The sequence below is a fragment of the Pongo pygmaeus genome, chromosome X, assembly GCF_028885625.2.
Source record: "Pongo pygmaeus isolate AG05252 chromosome X, NHGRI_mPonPyg2-v2.0_pri, whole genome shotgun sequence".
NCBI classification, from domain to species: domain Eukaryota; kingdom Metazoa; phylum Chordata; class Mammalia; order Primates; family Hominidae; genus Pongo; species Pongo pygmaeus.
Genome location: NC_072396.2, coordinates 104437721 through 104452643, shown reverse-complemented (window position 1 = coordinate 104452643; position 14923 = coordinate 104437721). Strand labels below are relative to the sequence as shown.

The 14923-nt window shown below is 48.0% G+C and overlaps 1 protein-coding gene across 4 annotated transcripts in view; it reads left to right on the top strand.

The window, feature by feature from the left end:
• Nucleotides 1-1023: 1023 nt before the first annotated feature.
• Nucleotides 1024-14923, top strand: part of PCDH19 (protocadherin 19) — a 125519-nt gene continuing 111619 nt past the window's right edge. For 2 of the 4 annotated variants that reach the window (XM_054472796.2, XM_054472795.2), the window contains exons 1-2: nucleotides 1024-4843; nucleotides 8480-8807. In XM_054472796.2, coding sequence (XP_054328771.1) covers nucleotides 2697-4843; nucleotides 8480-8807 — 2475 coding nt within the window. In that variant the 5' untranslated portion in view covers nucleotides 1024-2696. Of the gene's footprint in view, nucleotides 4844-7666; nucleotides 7808-8479; nucleotides 8808-14923 lie in introns of all 4 variants that reach the window. The other 2 variants (XM_054472797.2, XM_063660916.1) reach the window with 2 other exon arrangements.

Below are 14923 nucleotides of genomic sequence, written 5' to 3'. Positions count from 1 at the left end.
TGGCAGCCCCCTGGGACCGAGACCCCGCGGGAAGGCTGGGGCGCCCTGCACATCGGCGCCGGCTCCCAGCTGTCGGCGACCTAAGCGGACATGTATGGCGCGCCCGCCCCAGAGCTCCTGCCCGGCTTTGAGCTCTGCTGGCTTGGCGCGGCGCGGCGCGGCGGCGTCCGCTCCACCGGCTCTTCTCAAATGTACAGTTTATTTATAGGGAGCTAAATTCTCCGACAGGGTGGGGTGAGGGGCAATGAAATGTGTCCAGCCCCCTCCGTAGCTCATTCTCTGTGCCACATATCCCATTTGATTAACAAGCAACAGACAAGAGCGAACCGATCCAGGGGCCCTGCTGGGAGTGCGGCGGGCAGAGAGTAGTGCGGCGTCTGCCCGGGGTGGAAGGATGGGGGTGACGGTCCGGGGGGGGTGGCAGCCGTGGCTCTGACCTGATGTGAAGACACACCGGCCAAGAGCTGGATGAATGACCATCTCAGGGGCGCTTTCTCCTTCCCTTTCTTCCTTCCACTACCGGAGAATGAGAAGAGAGGAAAACAAAAACAGACAAATTTTTAGGGTGAAGAGACAAGGAGAAAGAGAGGAATATATATATATGTATATATGTACTATATTCAAGATATGAAGATATGTAAGGGAGATAAACACGACAAGAGAATCATATCATTCTCATCTTTCCTGAAATCTCTGCAAACAAGAGAAGCGCACAGTTCCCGGCGAGGCTCAGCTGCAGCGCCAGCACACCGCCTCCCAGCTCATTCCTGCCCTATTGCTCCTGCCTGGCCTGCCTGGCCTGCCTGGCCTGTCTGTCCGTCCTCCCATGAATCCCGCCAGGGCTCCACGGGCCGGGGTACCAGTTGGTCCCGCCGGTGTGAAGTTTCCGCTTGGCCCCGCCCCCCTACCCCCCCCCGCTTGGCCCCGCCCCAAGACTGGAGCCCGCTGGGCGGCGCGCTGATTGGCCAGCGCCTGGCGTAGCCGGGCTCGGCAGCTTGAGCTCTCTCCGGCTTTCTCCAGACTCCGCGGCCAGTAGTTTGCGGCATCCGGAGGAGCAGCAGCAGCAGTAGCGGCGGCGGCTGGCGCAGCGCGGAGACGGACGAGCGGGCACAGACGGCAGCACAGCTCCCGTGCACCATGCCTGGCTTGCCCGGGAGGCACTGGCAGCCGCGTCCCTAGCCCGGCGCTGGCCGTTGGCGCGTTGCGCTCCGCAGCATTCCGGCTGAGCGAATTCATCCGAAATCCTAAACCTCCTACCCCAAACCCATTGCCTCCTGCTTGCTCATACTCCACGCTCACATTCCCCACACCACACACTCACTCTTCCTCTCTCTGACACATTCACACACAGCCCGAGACAGACAGAGAAAGCGAGACAGACCTCCCGAGTGCGTGAGCGCCCGGGAGGGAGGAAGCCCAACGCAGCGCGGCCAGCGCCTCTCCGGGAAGATGAAATCAAGACGCTCCTGCAAGTAAACTTTGGCGGCGACAAAATCGTCGACTGTGGCAGCTGCTGAGGCGGACCCCAGCGACGTGCAACTGAGCTAGGAGGGCTTCCTCCCGCGGCGGCGGCGGCGGCGGCGGACCTTGGAGCGACACCCCAGCCCAAACGGAGAGAGGAGAAGCACCCGGTACCCACGGCGGCGGCCCCGCCTCTCCTGGCCGGTACTGTTGTTGCCTCCCCTTCCCTCTTCCCCATTCCCCGCCACCCCGGGCCTTTAGAAAGACCGGGGCTTTGATTTTCTTGGACAAATTGCCATCTCCCCGTTTCCACAAACTTGACGTGGAGGGTCGGGCTGCGTTGTTAACTTTGATTTCCTAGACGCAAACGCCCGCAGACCCTCAACTGCTCTGTGGGGGGAACTCTGCTCCCACCTCGGATCCTGGACAGACGCGCCCTCAAGCCCTCCGAAGCCAGCCTTAGCGCGAGGGAGCGCGCTCAAGCTCTGGCAGCCTCTCTCCCCTCCCCCTTCCTCTGCTGGCCCCGGGACCACCATCCGGCTCAACCCTATAACCGGGTGCCCGCGGCGCTTGCCAGTAACTGACTCCCGTCTGCGACACCCCCTTTCTCCCGAACAGGCCTCGAAGAGGTCAGTGTGGCCCCCCCAGACCCCGGAGGGCGCATTCCAAGCGGGTACTCTCTCTGCAGTGAACCCGGAGCGCTGGGGGGAGGTCTTTGCGCATGCCAGGTGCACAGACAGCGAGTTCGCCAGCCTCAGTGCCGGTGCGCCGCGGCGGGCCGGGCAGTGCCTGAAAGGCTGCGTCTCCTCCGCCCTCTTTACCTTCGCCTCAAGTACTGTCCGGACTCAGCGGTGCGCCCTCCAGGCCGCGCAGACGCCGCCCGACCCGCAGCCCTGGGCGGCTGCGGACAGTCGCGCCCGGCTAACTTTGAAGGGGTAAAACTGAGTAGCCGGGCTGGAGGGAGGGGGCTCGGGGCCGCGCGGCGCTCCCTTGGCCCCTCGGAGCCCCCGGGGCCCCCGCGAGCCCCCGCCGCGTCCGCCGCAACCTCAGCATTGGAGCCGCCGTGGGTATCCCCCGCGCGCCGCCGGGCCGCCCTGGGCGGGACTCCTCCCGCGGCCTCCGGGGCCACGGGGCGCGCGCAACAGGCGGCCCGAGCCGGCGGGAAGCTGGAGCGCCGACGGCGTCGGTCTCGGAGGGGTGTGGAGAGGCGAGGCCAGGCAGAGCCCCGCGCAGCCATGGAGTCGCTCCTGCTGCCGGTGCTGCTGCTGCTGGCCATACTGTGGACGCAGGCTGCCGCCCTCATTAACCTCAAGTACTCGGTAGAAGAGGAGCAGCGCGCCGGGACGGTGATTGCCAACGTGGCCAAAGACGCGCGAGAGGCGGGCTTCGCGCTGGACCCCCGGCAGGCTTCAGCCTTTCGCGTGGTGTCCAACTCGGCTCCACACCTAGTGGACATCAATCCCAGCTCTGGCCTGCTGGTCACCAAGCAGAAGATTGACCGTGACCTGCTGTGCCGCCAGAGCCCCAAGTGCATCATCTCGCTCGAGGTCATGTCCAGCTCAATGGAAATCTGCGTGATAAAGGTGGAGATCAAGGACCTGAACGACAATGCGCCCAGTTTCCCGGCAGCACAGATCGAGCTGGAGATCTCGGAGGCAGCCAGCCCTGGCACGCGCATCCCGCTGGACAGCGCTTACGATCCAGACTCAGGAAGCTTTGGCGTGCAGACTTACGAGCTCACGCCCAACGAGCTGTTCGGCCTGGAGATCAAGACGCGCGGCGACGGCTCGCGCTTTGCCGAACTCGTGGTGGAAAAGAGCCTGGACCGCGAGACGCAGTCGCACTACAGCTTCCGAATCACTGCGCTAGACGGTGGCGACCCGCCGCGCCTGGGCACCGTTGGCCTTAGTATCAAGGTGACCGACTCCAATGACAACAACCCGGTGTTTAGCGAGTCCACCTACTCGGTGAGCGTGCCAGAAAACTCGCCTCCCAACACACCTGTCATCCGCCTCAACGCCAGCGATCCAGACGAGGGCACCAACGGCCAGGTGGTCTACTCCTTTTATGGCTACGTCAACGACCGCACGCGCGAGCTCTTTCAGATCGACCCGCATAGTGGCCTGGTCACTGTCACTGGCGCTTTAGACTACGAAGAGGGGCACGTGTACGAACTGGACGTGCAGGCTAAGGACTTGGGGCCCAATTCCATCCCGGCACACTGCAAGGTCACCGTCAGCGTGCTGGACACCAATGACAATCCGCCGGTCATCAACCTGCTGTCAGTCAACAGTGAGCTTGTGGAGGTCAGCGAGAGCGCCCCCCCGGGCTACGTGATCGCCTTGGTGCGGGTGTCTGATCGCGACTCAGGCCTCAATGGACGTGTGCAGTGCCGTTTGCTGGGCAATGTGCCTTTTCGACTGCAGGAATACGAGAGTTTCTCCACTATTCTGGTGGACGGACGGCTGGACCGCGAGCAGCACGACCAATACAACCTCACAATTCAGGCACGCGACGGCGGCGTGCCCATGCTGCAGAGTGCCAAGTCCTTTACCGTGCTCATCACTGACGAAAATGACAACCACCCGCACTTTTCCAAGCCCTACTACCAGGTCATTGTGCAGGAGAACAACACGCCTGGCGCCTATCTGCTCTCTGTGTCTGCTCGCGACCCCGACCTGGGTCTCAACGGCAGCGTCTCCTACCAGATCGTGCCGTCGCAGGTGCGGGACATGCCTGTCTTCACCTATGTCTCCATCAATCCCAACTCAGGCGACATCTACGCGCTGCGATCCTTTAACCACGAGCAGACCAAGGCGTTCGAATTCAAGGTGCTGGCCAAGGACGGCGGCCTTCCCTCACTGCAAAGCAACGCTACGGTGCGGGTCATCATCCTCGACGTCAACGACAACACCCCGGTTATCACAGCCCCACCTCTGATTAACGGCACTGCCGAGGTCTACATACCCCGCAACTCTGGCATAGGCTACCTGGTGACTGTTGTCAAGGCAGAAGACTACGATGAGGGCGAAAATGGCCGAGTCACCTACGACATGACCGAGGGCGACCGCGGCTTCTTTGAAATAGACCAGGTCAGTGGCGAAGTCAGAACCACCCGCACCTTCGGGGAGAGCTCCAAGTCCTCCTATGAGCTTATCGTGGTGGCTCACGACCACGGCAAGACATCTCTCTCTGCCTCTGCTCTCGTCCTAATCTACTTGTCCCCTGCTCTCGATGCCCAAGAGTCAATGGGCTCTGTGAACTTGTCCTTGATTTTCATTATTGCCCTGGGCTCCATTGCGGGCATCCTCTTTGTAACTATGATCTTCGTGGCAATCAAGTGCAAGCGAGACAACAAAGAGATCCGGACTTACAACTGCAGGTAAAGCCAAGTTTTCTTTCTTTGTCTTGGATGAATAAGGTGTGTTTATCTGTGTCTCTGTGTGAAAATCCTGGTGCTTTTGTTTCCTACTTAAATGCATGCAGCATACTTGCAGTGCTTCTTTTTGTAGGGTGAAAAGTTTGTGACAGTCCAAGTTGATCAATTCTTTTGATCTGACAATTTGCTGGAAGACAGTCATTTAGTGTTTGAATGGATTCTGTCACATAATGATGGTGAGCAGAAAAGCAATTATCATTTTAAAATTTGCATAGCTGTCTCCATGAAGTTATGGTAGGAAAAACAGAGGGGGGGGGGAGAGAGAGAGAGAGAGAGAGAGAGAGAGAGAGAGAGAGAGAGATTGTTCATATTTTTAGGAAAACCACCAACTACCACAACTTGGTGTCTGAGGCACAGTGTTTTTGGGACAGGTACTGAATGAAAGGAGAGGGAATGTTGGCAGCTACCCTGTCTTGTTGCAGTGATGAACTCTGGAGAGAAACTGGGAGTAGGAGTGTAAGATGGGAAAGGGAGATGAGGGGGAGGAGAGAACAGGAGTGTGAGGAGATGCAGGTGATTAGTGGTTTTTAGTTTATTCTTGGCTTGTTTTTTATCTAGTCCCCAAACATCTGGCTATATAAAGTGAAATTCTATCAGGCATCTGTATGTTTTCAAATATCTGGTTGGTTGGTAGTGTGGAGACCAAACATCCCAATGAGGAACAAGACTTTGCATCCAGATGTTTCAGTAAAAATAGCAATCTTCTAGAGTTGATGATGCTTTCCTCTAATGTGAGACTGTGTTGTGGCATTAAGATCTGTTTCCTACCAGTGGATGTCACTGTGAGCTATTGTGTTACAGTTTCTCTTGAAGTGTGTGAAGGATGTGTGTGTGTGTGTGTATGCGGAGGGGGGGAGAGAGAGGGATGGGGGGGAGAGAGAGGGATAGAAGGGGGAGGAGAAAGGAGAAAAGAAATGTGGAAACACAGTATTTTTAAAAAAGATTTCCTGATAAGCACATTAGAAGGTCTTACTGAAGCCCTTTCTTACATTTGGATAGAGCACATAAGTCTAAGCATTTCTAGAATCCTAGAATCCAATTTAGGATAATACATGACATTTTTTTTCCAGCAGTGTCTCATCGAAACAGTTGAAAAAAGTTGTTTCTTTAGTTTGCTGAAAATGAATGATGCTGCTATTTACAACCAAGGTGTGTGTGTGCTTTAAACACACCTACACATCAGTGTGTCTTTTGTGCCATTTGTGTCTGCATGTTAATCAGTCAAAATATGTTCCTGTAGGTTCAGTTTGTATTTGACACCGTCTGAAATGCACACTTCTGTGAATCAGAGCCCCCTGAATATGTAACAGCCATGCAATTATTGTTTCCCTTTTACTATTCTCTGCGTTACACAAGTTAGTAGACAAATGCTAACCACACATGAATATCAATCAGGTGCCATAAAAGAGCAGCTGCAATGCCTCATAAATGCTTTAATCCTGTTACTAGTGAAATGGCCATGACTTTTCTTTCCTTCAGCACCAAGTCATTTCAGATGGGAGAAATGGAAATTAATATTGCTCTTACCTTTCAAACCTGTGACTGCTAGTGGCGATTTTTATAGGAGAAAAATGTGGGGTCAATAAAATTTTATTTATATGGAGATAATTATGGAGAGGACTCTTTTTAAGCCATTTTCTCAGCATAAAGTAAATGCATAAGATCCTTTCCTTGATGAAAAAGAAATCAGCTTGAAATAAAGATATTGAAGGCTTTGCCACCTCTTGGTGATGTATGACTAGAAGTGAGAGCCCTTTCTGAGAACTTGCCAAGGAGATGATTAAACAGGAGGAGAGCATCTGAATATTGAAAAAAAAAGAGTAAATCTCAGTGCTCTCCAACTTCACCCAAATGTGTATTTTGTGAAGCGCTCTGTTTCCTGTGATGGTTTGGGATTAATGAAGTACAGTATAATTAAATAATTGGTTAATACAGAAAGGGCTGCACAATGAATGCTTCAGCTGAATAATTTGATGGGGCATTGCCAAAGTTACTCATCTTGGGTAAACAAAATGATTAAAATTTCCCATTGATTCTGTAAACAGATTAGAATAGAAAATCAACCTTAGTACTAGGGTTTTGGGGATTTCATCTGCTCCCAAACCCCAGTAGTACCAGTTTGCTATCACTGCAAATCTTCCTGAGCACAGAGCGAAGGGGTGAGGGGAACTCAATTGCTTAGCTCTAGGTAGATCCTGGGGACAGAGCAAGAATTTGCCTCTGTAGATGTGTAGTCTCCCTATCTGCTCAGACTTTTTAGAAACCTAAAGTTCAGGAGCGTGTCTTTCCATGTGATTAGGCAGAGGTTTCTTTTTCTAAGCCTCCGCAGAACCTCTTCCTGAAATGCATTCATTTATGAGACTTGCGAGATGATCTGCAATTGCTGCTTGAATTGGGCTCCCTTTTTGTATTCAGACAATTAGCTTTGTCGAGTGAGAATAAGGCACAGTCTTTCCCTTGTAAAGATCAACCTGTATTACTTATTAACCTTATTGTTTTGCTGATTATTGCCCAGAAATCGAATTTCCAAAAAATAAACTGAATCATTATGTGCAAAGTAATAAATGACTTTGAGAATCTGGCTACATTTAAATGTATTTCTTTTGACAAGTCTCTTAATGCTTGGTGTCTTTGGTGCACGTTGCTGGGTCTGTGTCAGTGTTAATTAAATTGAGCTCTTTATGTTCCAGTTGCAGCACAGCTGCTTGTAGGTACACCTGAATGGAGAAGGATGCTGAATGCACTAACCTTTAAATTCCTTTGCAGTAATTGTTTAACCATCACTTGTCTCCTCGGCTGTTTTATAAAAGGACAAAACAGCAAGTGTCTGCATTGCATCTCGGTTTCTCCCATTAGCGAGGAGCAAGACAAAAAGACAGAGGAGAAAGTGAGCCTAAGGGGAAAGAGGTAAAAAGGCATTTCCCCTCATCTAAATGGGTTTGGCTATTAGATTTTTCTAGGAGAGGAGGGGGTCGGGAGGAGAGTAAAAGGGAACCGGGCTAGGGCAGGGAGGAGGGTGTGGAGGAGACGCGAAAGAATGGGGTCTGATCTCCTACCCCAGTCCAAAACTGATCGAGTGAGTCATAGAGGAAGCTGATTGAGGGCGTGTGCCACATGGCAAATGCCTGGAGGAACTGGCAAAGGGGTGGGGGCGGGTATTTTTTATTTTCCTCTATCTCCTCTTTGGTGACTTGCTTTGTATTTCACCTAGGAGTTCCTTTTGGTTCCAGGGAAGCTCCAGATTTGAGCATTTTCATGCTTTCTCTCCCATAGGCTCAACTTTCCCTGTCCCCCTACCCGTGCTCACAGGCCACTCACAATGAAAAATTCCAAATCCAAAGTATGGAAACTTTTTTAGGGGGGGTTGGTGGGAGGTTACTATGTTTAATATGAAAAGTTTATGGCCCTCAGCTTGTTTTCCCTTGTAAAAAGCACAGGGAGAAACCCGATGATGTAATGCACCAGAATAAGGAGCTGGAGCGGAGATGGGGTGCAACCCTCTGGGGTGCTTAATGTTTATTAATCAGTGCATGATTTGGGAGGGTGTTAGTGATTGATGCTGCCTTTTCTGTCACATAGAATTGCTGAGTACTCCTATGGGCATCAAAAGAAATCAAGCAAGAAGAAAAAAATCAGTAAGAATGACATCCGCCTGGTACCCCGGGATGTGGAGGAGACAGACAAGATGAACGTTGTCAGTTGCTCTTCCCTGACCTCCTCCCTCAACTATTTTGACTACCACCAGCAGACGCTGCCTCTGGGCTGCCGCCGCTCTGAGAGCACTTTCCTGAATGTGGAGAACCAGAATACCCGCAACACCAGTGCTAACCACATCTACCATCACTCTTTCAACAGCCAGGGGCCCCAGCAGCCTGACCTGATTATCAACGGTGTGCCTCTGCCTGAGGTGAGTGCAGCTAAGTGGCTCTGTGAGGTTCTCCCAGGTCTCCTTCTTTAGCTGCTCGCTGGATACCATAAGCTGCTGTGCTGGCATATCCCCTGGCAGGGGTGGGGAGAATTTCTCTGCTTATGCCCATTTTCATACTAAGGGTTTGCTACCAGTGCTTCTTGGAGCAAAAGGTAACCCAACATACTGGGCCTTTGTGTAGGTATGGGTATTGGAATTGGTAACTCAAAGAGTCTGAGCCCTTGAAATCATTATCCTGGCATAACTCAAGTTTGCTCCACCTGTTGCAAATATAGCGCGCTCGACAGCCAGCAGTACCAGTATGCCAGTAAAGTGGCTTAGAAAGAGTCATAAAGTAGTGTTGAAAATGGATGAAACCTTCTAATGCCCTGGGACCAATTTTCCAGTGTGAGAGTGATTCAGCCTCCTAAAGACCCCATTTGCTTTTTCTTTCGTCACATCACTGTTCTCTAGCATTTTGGTGAGAGAATATGGATAGGCTGGTTAAAGGAAGGCAAAGCAAAAAAATTAAAAAGCCACTTTTCCATTTCTTAGCAGTTCTAGTGGTAACATTTGATGGTTGAGGAGATTGAAACTGTCATTATTACTGAAAATTTAAGAATTAGTTGGCTGGTTGCAATGGCTCACACCTGTAATCCCAGTACTTTGAGAGGCCGAGGCAGGAGAATCGCTTGAGCCCGGAATTCCAGACCAGCTTGCCAGCCTGGGCAATATAGTGAGACCTCGTCTCTAACAACGAAAAAAAAAAAGAGTAAGAATAAGAATAAGAATTATCTATGCATTTGAGTAAGCTCTGTTTCTTTCTCTTCACTGGGAATGAATGTATTTAAGTAGAATTTTTTTTTTTTTGAGATGGAGTTTCTCTTGTTGCCCAGGCTAGAGTGCAATGGCACGATATTGGCTCACCGCAACCTCCACCTTCCGGCTTCAAGCAATTCTCCTGCCCCAGCCTCCAGAGTAGCTGGGATTACAGGCATGCGCCACCACGCCCGGCTAATTTTGTATTTTTAGTAGAGACAGGGTTTCTCCATGTTGGTCAGGCTGGTCTCAAACTCCTGACTGCAGGTGATCCGCCTGCCTTGGCCTCCCAAAGTGCTGGGATTACAGGCGTGAGCCACCGCACCGGGCATAAGTAGAAATATTTTTAAAAATGTGATGTGGTCAGATGTTTGCTGGCTATTGAAATATTTTAGGGCAGTAGAGTGGTATATGGATGATGGCTGGTGGGTGGCTGGGTGGAAGGCTATAAGTAACATTTCTTAAGTTGATTTCATTTTTCCATGAATTGCTGAAGTCCCTCTTTGGTTAGAAATTTGATGCACTGGGAGGCATATGTCCTCTTCCAAGCTACCAGCGAAAAGAATACTGCATACTTGGAGAGCACTTTCACATCTTTCAAAGCACCTTCCCAAACATTGTTTCGTTTGATCCTCACAATCAGGTATCTTGATAGGTTGCCCTTCAGTAGATGATGAAACAGAGGTCCAGAGATGCTAAGGGACTTACTCAGACTCACAAAGCTGGTCATCAAGAGAGGGAGGATCAGACTGAAGGACTCTATACTGCCTGGCAAATGTGATTTCAGTGACACCTTCCTGCCTTAAAAGTAATTCAGCCTGACATACCCAGGCTATGATGCATACATAAAATGGCCTCATAGTATTTGTGTCAATTTTGTAGGATAAGGGGTCTTAGGACGACTTACATTGATTGCTTCTTCTGGTTCCTGAACAATAATTCCCATCAGAATTAATGGGGCCAAACAGCAGTGCTTTAGATGAGTAACTGATGGTATTCTGCCAGCAACAAAAGCACCAATATTTTCAATTTATAACTCTATAAATAAGGATTTTTTGAAAGTCCAGTATTGTGCTAGGTAAACTCAGTTATAATTATTAATGTCAGTGAATACTACTAAGGCCTAGGCCATAGACTACCTAGAAGACTACTTGTGGATCACCAATAGCTCAGCAATAGAAAGTGAGAGGTAGTGGTATGTAGTGGAATCAGACTGATCATGATTTTGAATCCAGGAATCACTGCTTGCTGTGGAACATAAGACTCTGTTTCTTTATCTACAAAATGGGCACACCTGTCATGCAGAGTTGTTCCAAGGAATATGACTTGTGTAGTGTAGTAGGTTCAACTCATTGGTGTCCCCAAAATAGTAGACCTCTTCACTATACAGTTGGAGAATCAGTGTTACAATGGCTTGCACTACTGATTATGTCTCCCTAGGCACTTGTAACCAAAGAGGAATTTAGGCTGCTTCTATATAGATACATCCTACAAAGTATTATGGCCATACTATTCATACTGATTATTTAAACAATAGAGGTGAAAGATGCCAAAGTTGTGGGTTCAGTTGTTCACAAGTAACGGCATTGTTACTTGTGGAGATGGACAAAAGGGTTGAATCCCGAGGACTTGGTGATCACTTAGGCAATCGATTCAAGGCACTAGAGAAATGTGAGTTCTGTTGTCTATGAAATAGATGGAGAGGACAGAAAACATATGATGACATCTGATTGGTTTACCTAAGACTTAGTATCATTTCTGGGATTCTTCCATGGGCTGAATGAAACAAAATATTGCTTCAATTATTTAGAAAAGCCGTTTAAAATCTCAGTTCTGATCCTGTCTCTGACTCACAAAGCCAGATGCTTTTCCTTGGTTAACAAAATTACACAGTTTTGGTGTGTACAGCTGGTCATGGCCAAGACAGTGTGTACTAGACATAGTGAGGTTGTGTGTATTTCTAATATTCAGTCCCTCCTGGAGAGTTCAACTGGCAAACCCATTCAGAAAGGAGAGAGGCCCACTTACAGCCGAATACAGACCAGGCCATTTAACCTGAATCAGTCACAATGCCCTGCATAGGCAAAATGACACTTCTTTTCTTTTATACCAAAGGCCACTGGACTCGGTGGAATACTTAGGTCCAATGAAATCTATAGAAGAGCAGGAATGATTGATTTGTTCATTCAACTGATATTTGTTGAGCCTACTCTTTGTAAGGCACTGCTCTAGGCTCTGGCGTTAGAGAGATGAAAAAGACAAGAAATGCACATTCTAAAGTGTGAGACAATCAAGTAAATAGGTGATTTGCAATATAAAGTAATAAATGCTAATGTAGGGTGCAATGGGACATTCTCCATTGCTAGGATAATAACATTTTGATATATTTCCTACATTATCTTCATATTTTCCTAATTAATTAATTAATCCATTCAAGAAAGCAACATTTATTAAGCAATTATAGCATAGAATGATAAGTGCTATGATGTGGCAAATATAAGATTCTATAGAAATTTCTCTATATTATGTTACTTACATTGTTCTTTATATTATTTCATTAAACCATTCTTGCATTTGTTCATTGATTTATCCCATTAGCAGTTATTATACATTTAGAATGTGCCAGATAATGTACTACTTCCCAGGGATCAAAAATAATAAAACACTTGTTTCTTGACCCCAGGGAGCTTACAGAAAGACAGACAAGTAAACAAGTAATTTCAATTCAGAATAACATCCTGTTCCTGAGCACATGTTACATTCTTACTCTCCAGGTTGGGACAAAAGGGTACTACATAGTAGGTTCCTCTGTTGGGTTACCTGTGTCAAACCCATTCCCTTTATGAGCCGTAGATCCAGTTACAGGGCTTACTCTCAAAGGGATTATAGACGAGTCCACTCAGACCTGTTTCGTGCTGGCTGTACTCTATCACACTTTGAAATTTATCACCATGGCATTAGATCAAGTCAGTAAGCACTGTTGGAGTGTCCACTATGTGCTCAGCTGTGTGGCAGGGACCATGGAGATTCCAAATAAGTTTAAGACGTTAACTTCTGCCCTCAGAGAGTTCACAGTCTAGTTGGGGAGCTAAGATCACCCACAATGATTTCACGGGCAAGCAATACAAGATAGTTTCTGATCACCTGTCGCTTTGTAGACTCCTAAGAACTCCCTTCTCCTCCTTTAATGGCAGCCTTACATTTTATGTAGATTTGCCATTGAACCCTCAAAATTTAGTGCTGAATGGAAGATAGCTCTTGTATCAGTGTCCAAACCTAGCCACATCTGAACATTGTTGGCTCTAGAAGCTAACAGAAATATGACTTTGAATGCAGTTAGGTAGGCAAGGTAAAGGGAATGGAACACTAATCAAGAATTGGAACTCAGTTTACAGTATTGCAGAGATAATCTTGTGTAGAATTGTATATCATTATTTACTTGTCCTCTGGTGTTGGCTGGGAAATCAGCTATGTGGATTTTGTGGTTTCGTACACAAGTTTGAGGGGCAAAGTGGAGGATGCCTTTGCTGTTTACAGAAGACTTTTGTAGAATTAGTGATGTCAGGTATCTTTTACATATTTTAAACTGAAAGGTGAGGTTTGCATTCCTTGGTATCCTGGTTTATTTTACTCATAGACTTAGTGTATATGTGAATGAATTAGAGGGCGTGTGTGTGTGTGTGTATGAGGGAGTAGAAAAGAGTGAAGAGAGAGGAAAGGAGGTTGAAAAAGAAGGAAAATGGAGAAGATAGTAGGTTTGTCAGTTTGCTAAGATCTTTCTAAAAATAGTCCAAATTTTTCGAGAGGCTCCTTAGTAAGGCAAATGATTTTTCTTCCAGTCTTATGGAATGGAGACATGCCTACTGGTGCCTCCGGATGCTGGAAAGTGTTATTCCTTTGTACAACAGCATTGCTGCATTACCATTTTTGTCACCTGGGTGCAGTAATTATTGGAGGAAGAAAATGCAACTCATTGCTTCTACTGGAAATGGAGACTTGGGTGAGGCTTCTTCCTGCCTCCAGGAGGGGTGAAATGGCCCAAACACCCAGTGTCTTTTGTGCAGTATTTTTAAATTTTAGTTTTCTGATGTTGAATGTTTCTGAGCTGACAGCTGTAAGGGAGTGATAGTAGGCAAAAACTTAGAGAATTCCAGTCATAGGTCCGTAGGGATTTAAATTTTTGTTTCAGTCTCAATCCTGAATTCTATTTTCTACCTTTCATCAGCAAACTGTAGTTTCTTTGATATGAGGCATCTAAGGGGTGTGTGTGCATGCTCTGCTATAGCCACTCATGCAACAGTCTTCATAAGTAGAGATGTAGTAGCCGTGAATGTGTGTGGCAGCCAAATTGAATGCTTCCAATTATCCTACAAAAAGTCTGAATGCATGGTCATCTTAGTGGAAATAATGAAAATAAAACATCAGTTAGGCTTTGAAAAAAAATAGCCCAGTACACTTTAGTTCCTAAAACAGAATTTTAAAGTTAGAGATTTGCAGTGACTTGAATGAAATTCTGGGCTAAATTAGACAGCCACAAACCTATCGGGTAGTAGATTCAGAAGGCCCTAAAAAATAATAGGTATGATAAGGCTGGTTTGGATAGCATGGAAATGACACAAAGCATCACCTCTAATTAAAAGAAACCAACAAACCCTTTAGTGCGCGTCTTGTTTGTTGGTCTCCTTATTACAGTAGGGTCTTGGAATCATTTAAGTCCTATCCCTAAGGGTCAAAAGTAACCCTGCAGGTGAAAGCAATGAGAAACAATGCAGCCCACATCTTTTCAAGCGTTCTCATTTCAGTTTTCTTCAAAAATCAAGGGCTCAATTTCTACCAGCAGTCATTCTAGGGCCACCCATTACCTACATTGTATCTTATTGGCACATTTCACCTCTAGCTGAGACAGCCAGTTTCCCAGCGGGGATGGGCTTGCAAGATGTGTTCCAGAATAAACTGTTCCTCTGTTGTCTCCATGCAACTGCCACAGAACTGCAGAACTGAGTTAGTTTACATTAGTATCTGCTAATTTATTATTATCATTCCTTATTGGCAATTAACTGGTTACCTTAGAGATCACCTCTCTTCCCGTACACCTTCGCTGAAGTTGAGCTCAGCCAGAGCTCTTGCTAATGATCCTGAGATTTTTCTCCCCAAGGGGCTGGAGGCAGGACATTTTCCAGAGAGGGCTCTAAGGCTTTGGAATTCCTCTTATCAGAGGACCACTTGTTTTGGGTCCAGGTGGCTCCATCTGGTTTTTTCTCTGATTGTCAGTCAGACTTACAAGGTAGGACGAGCTG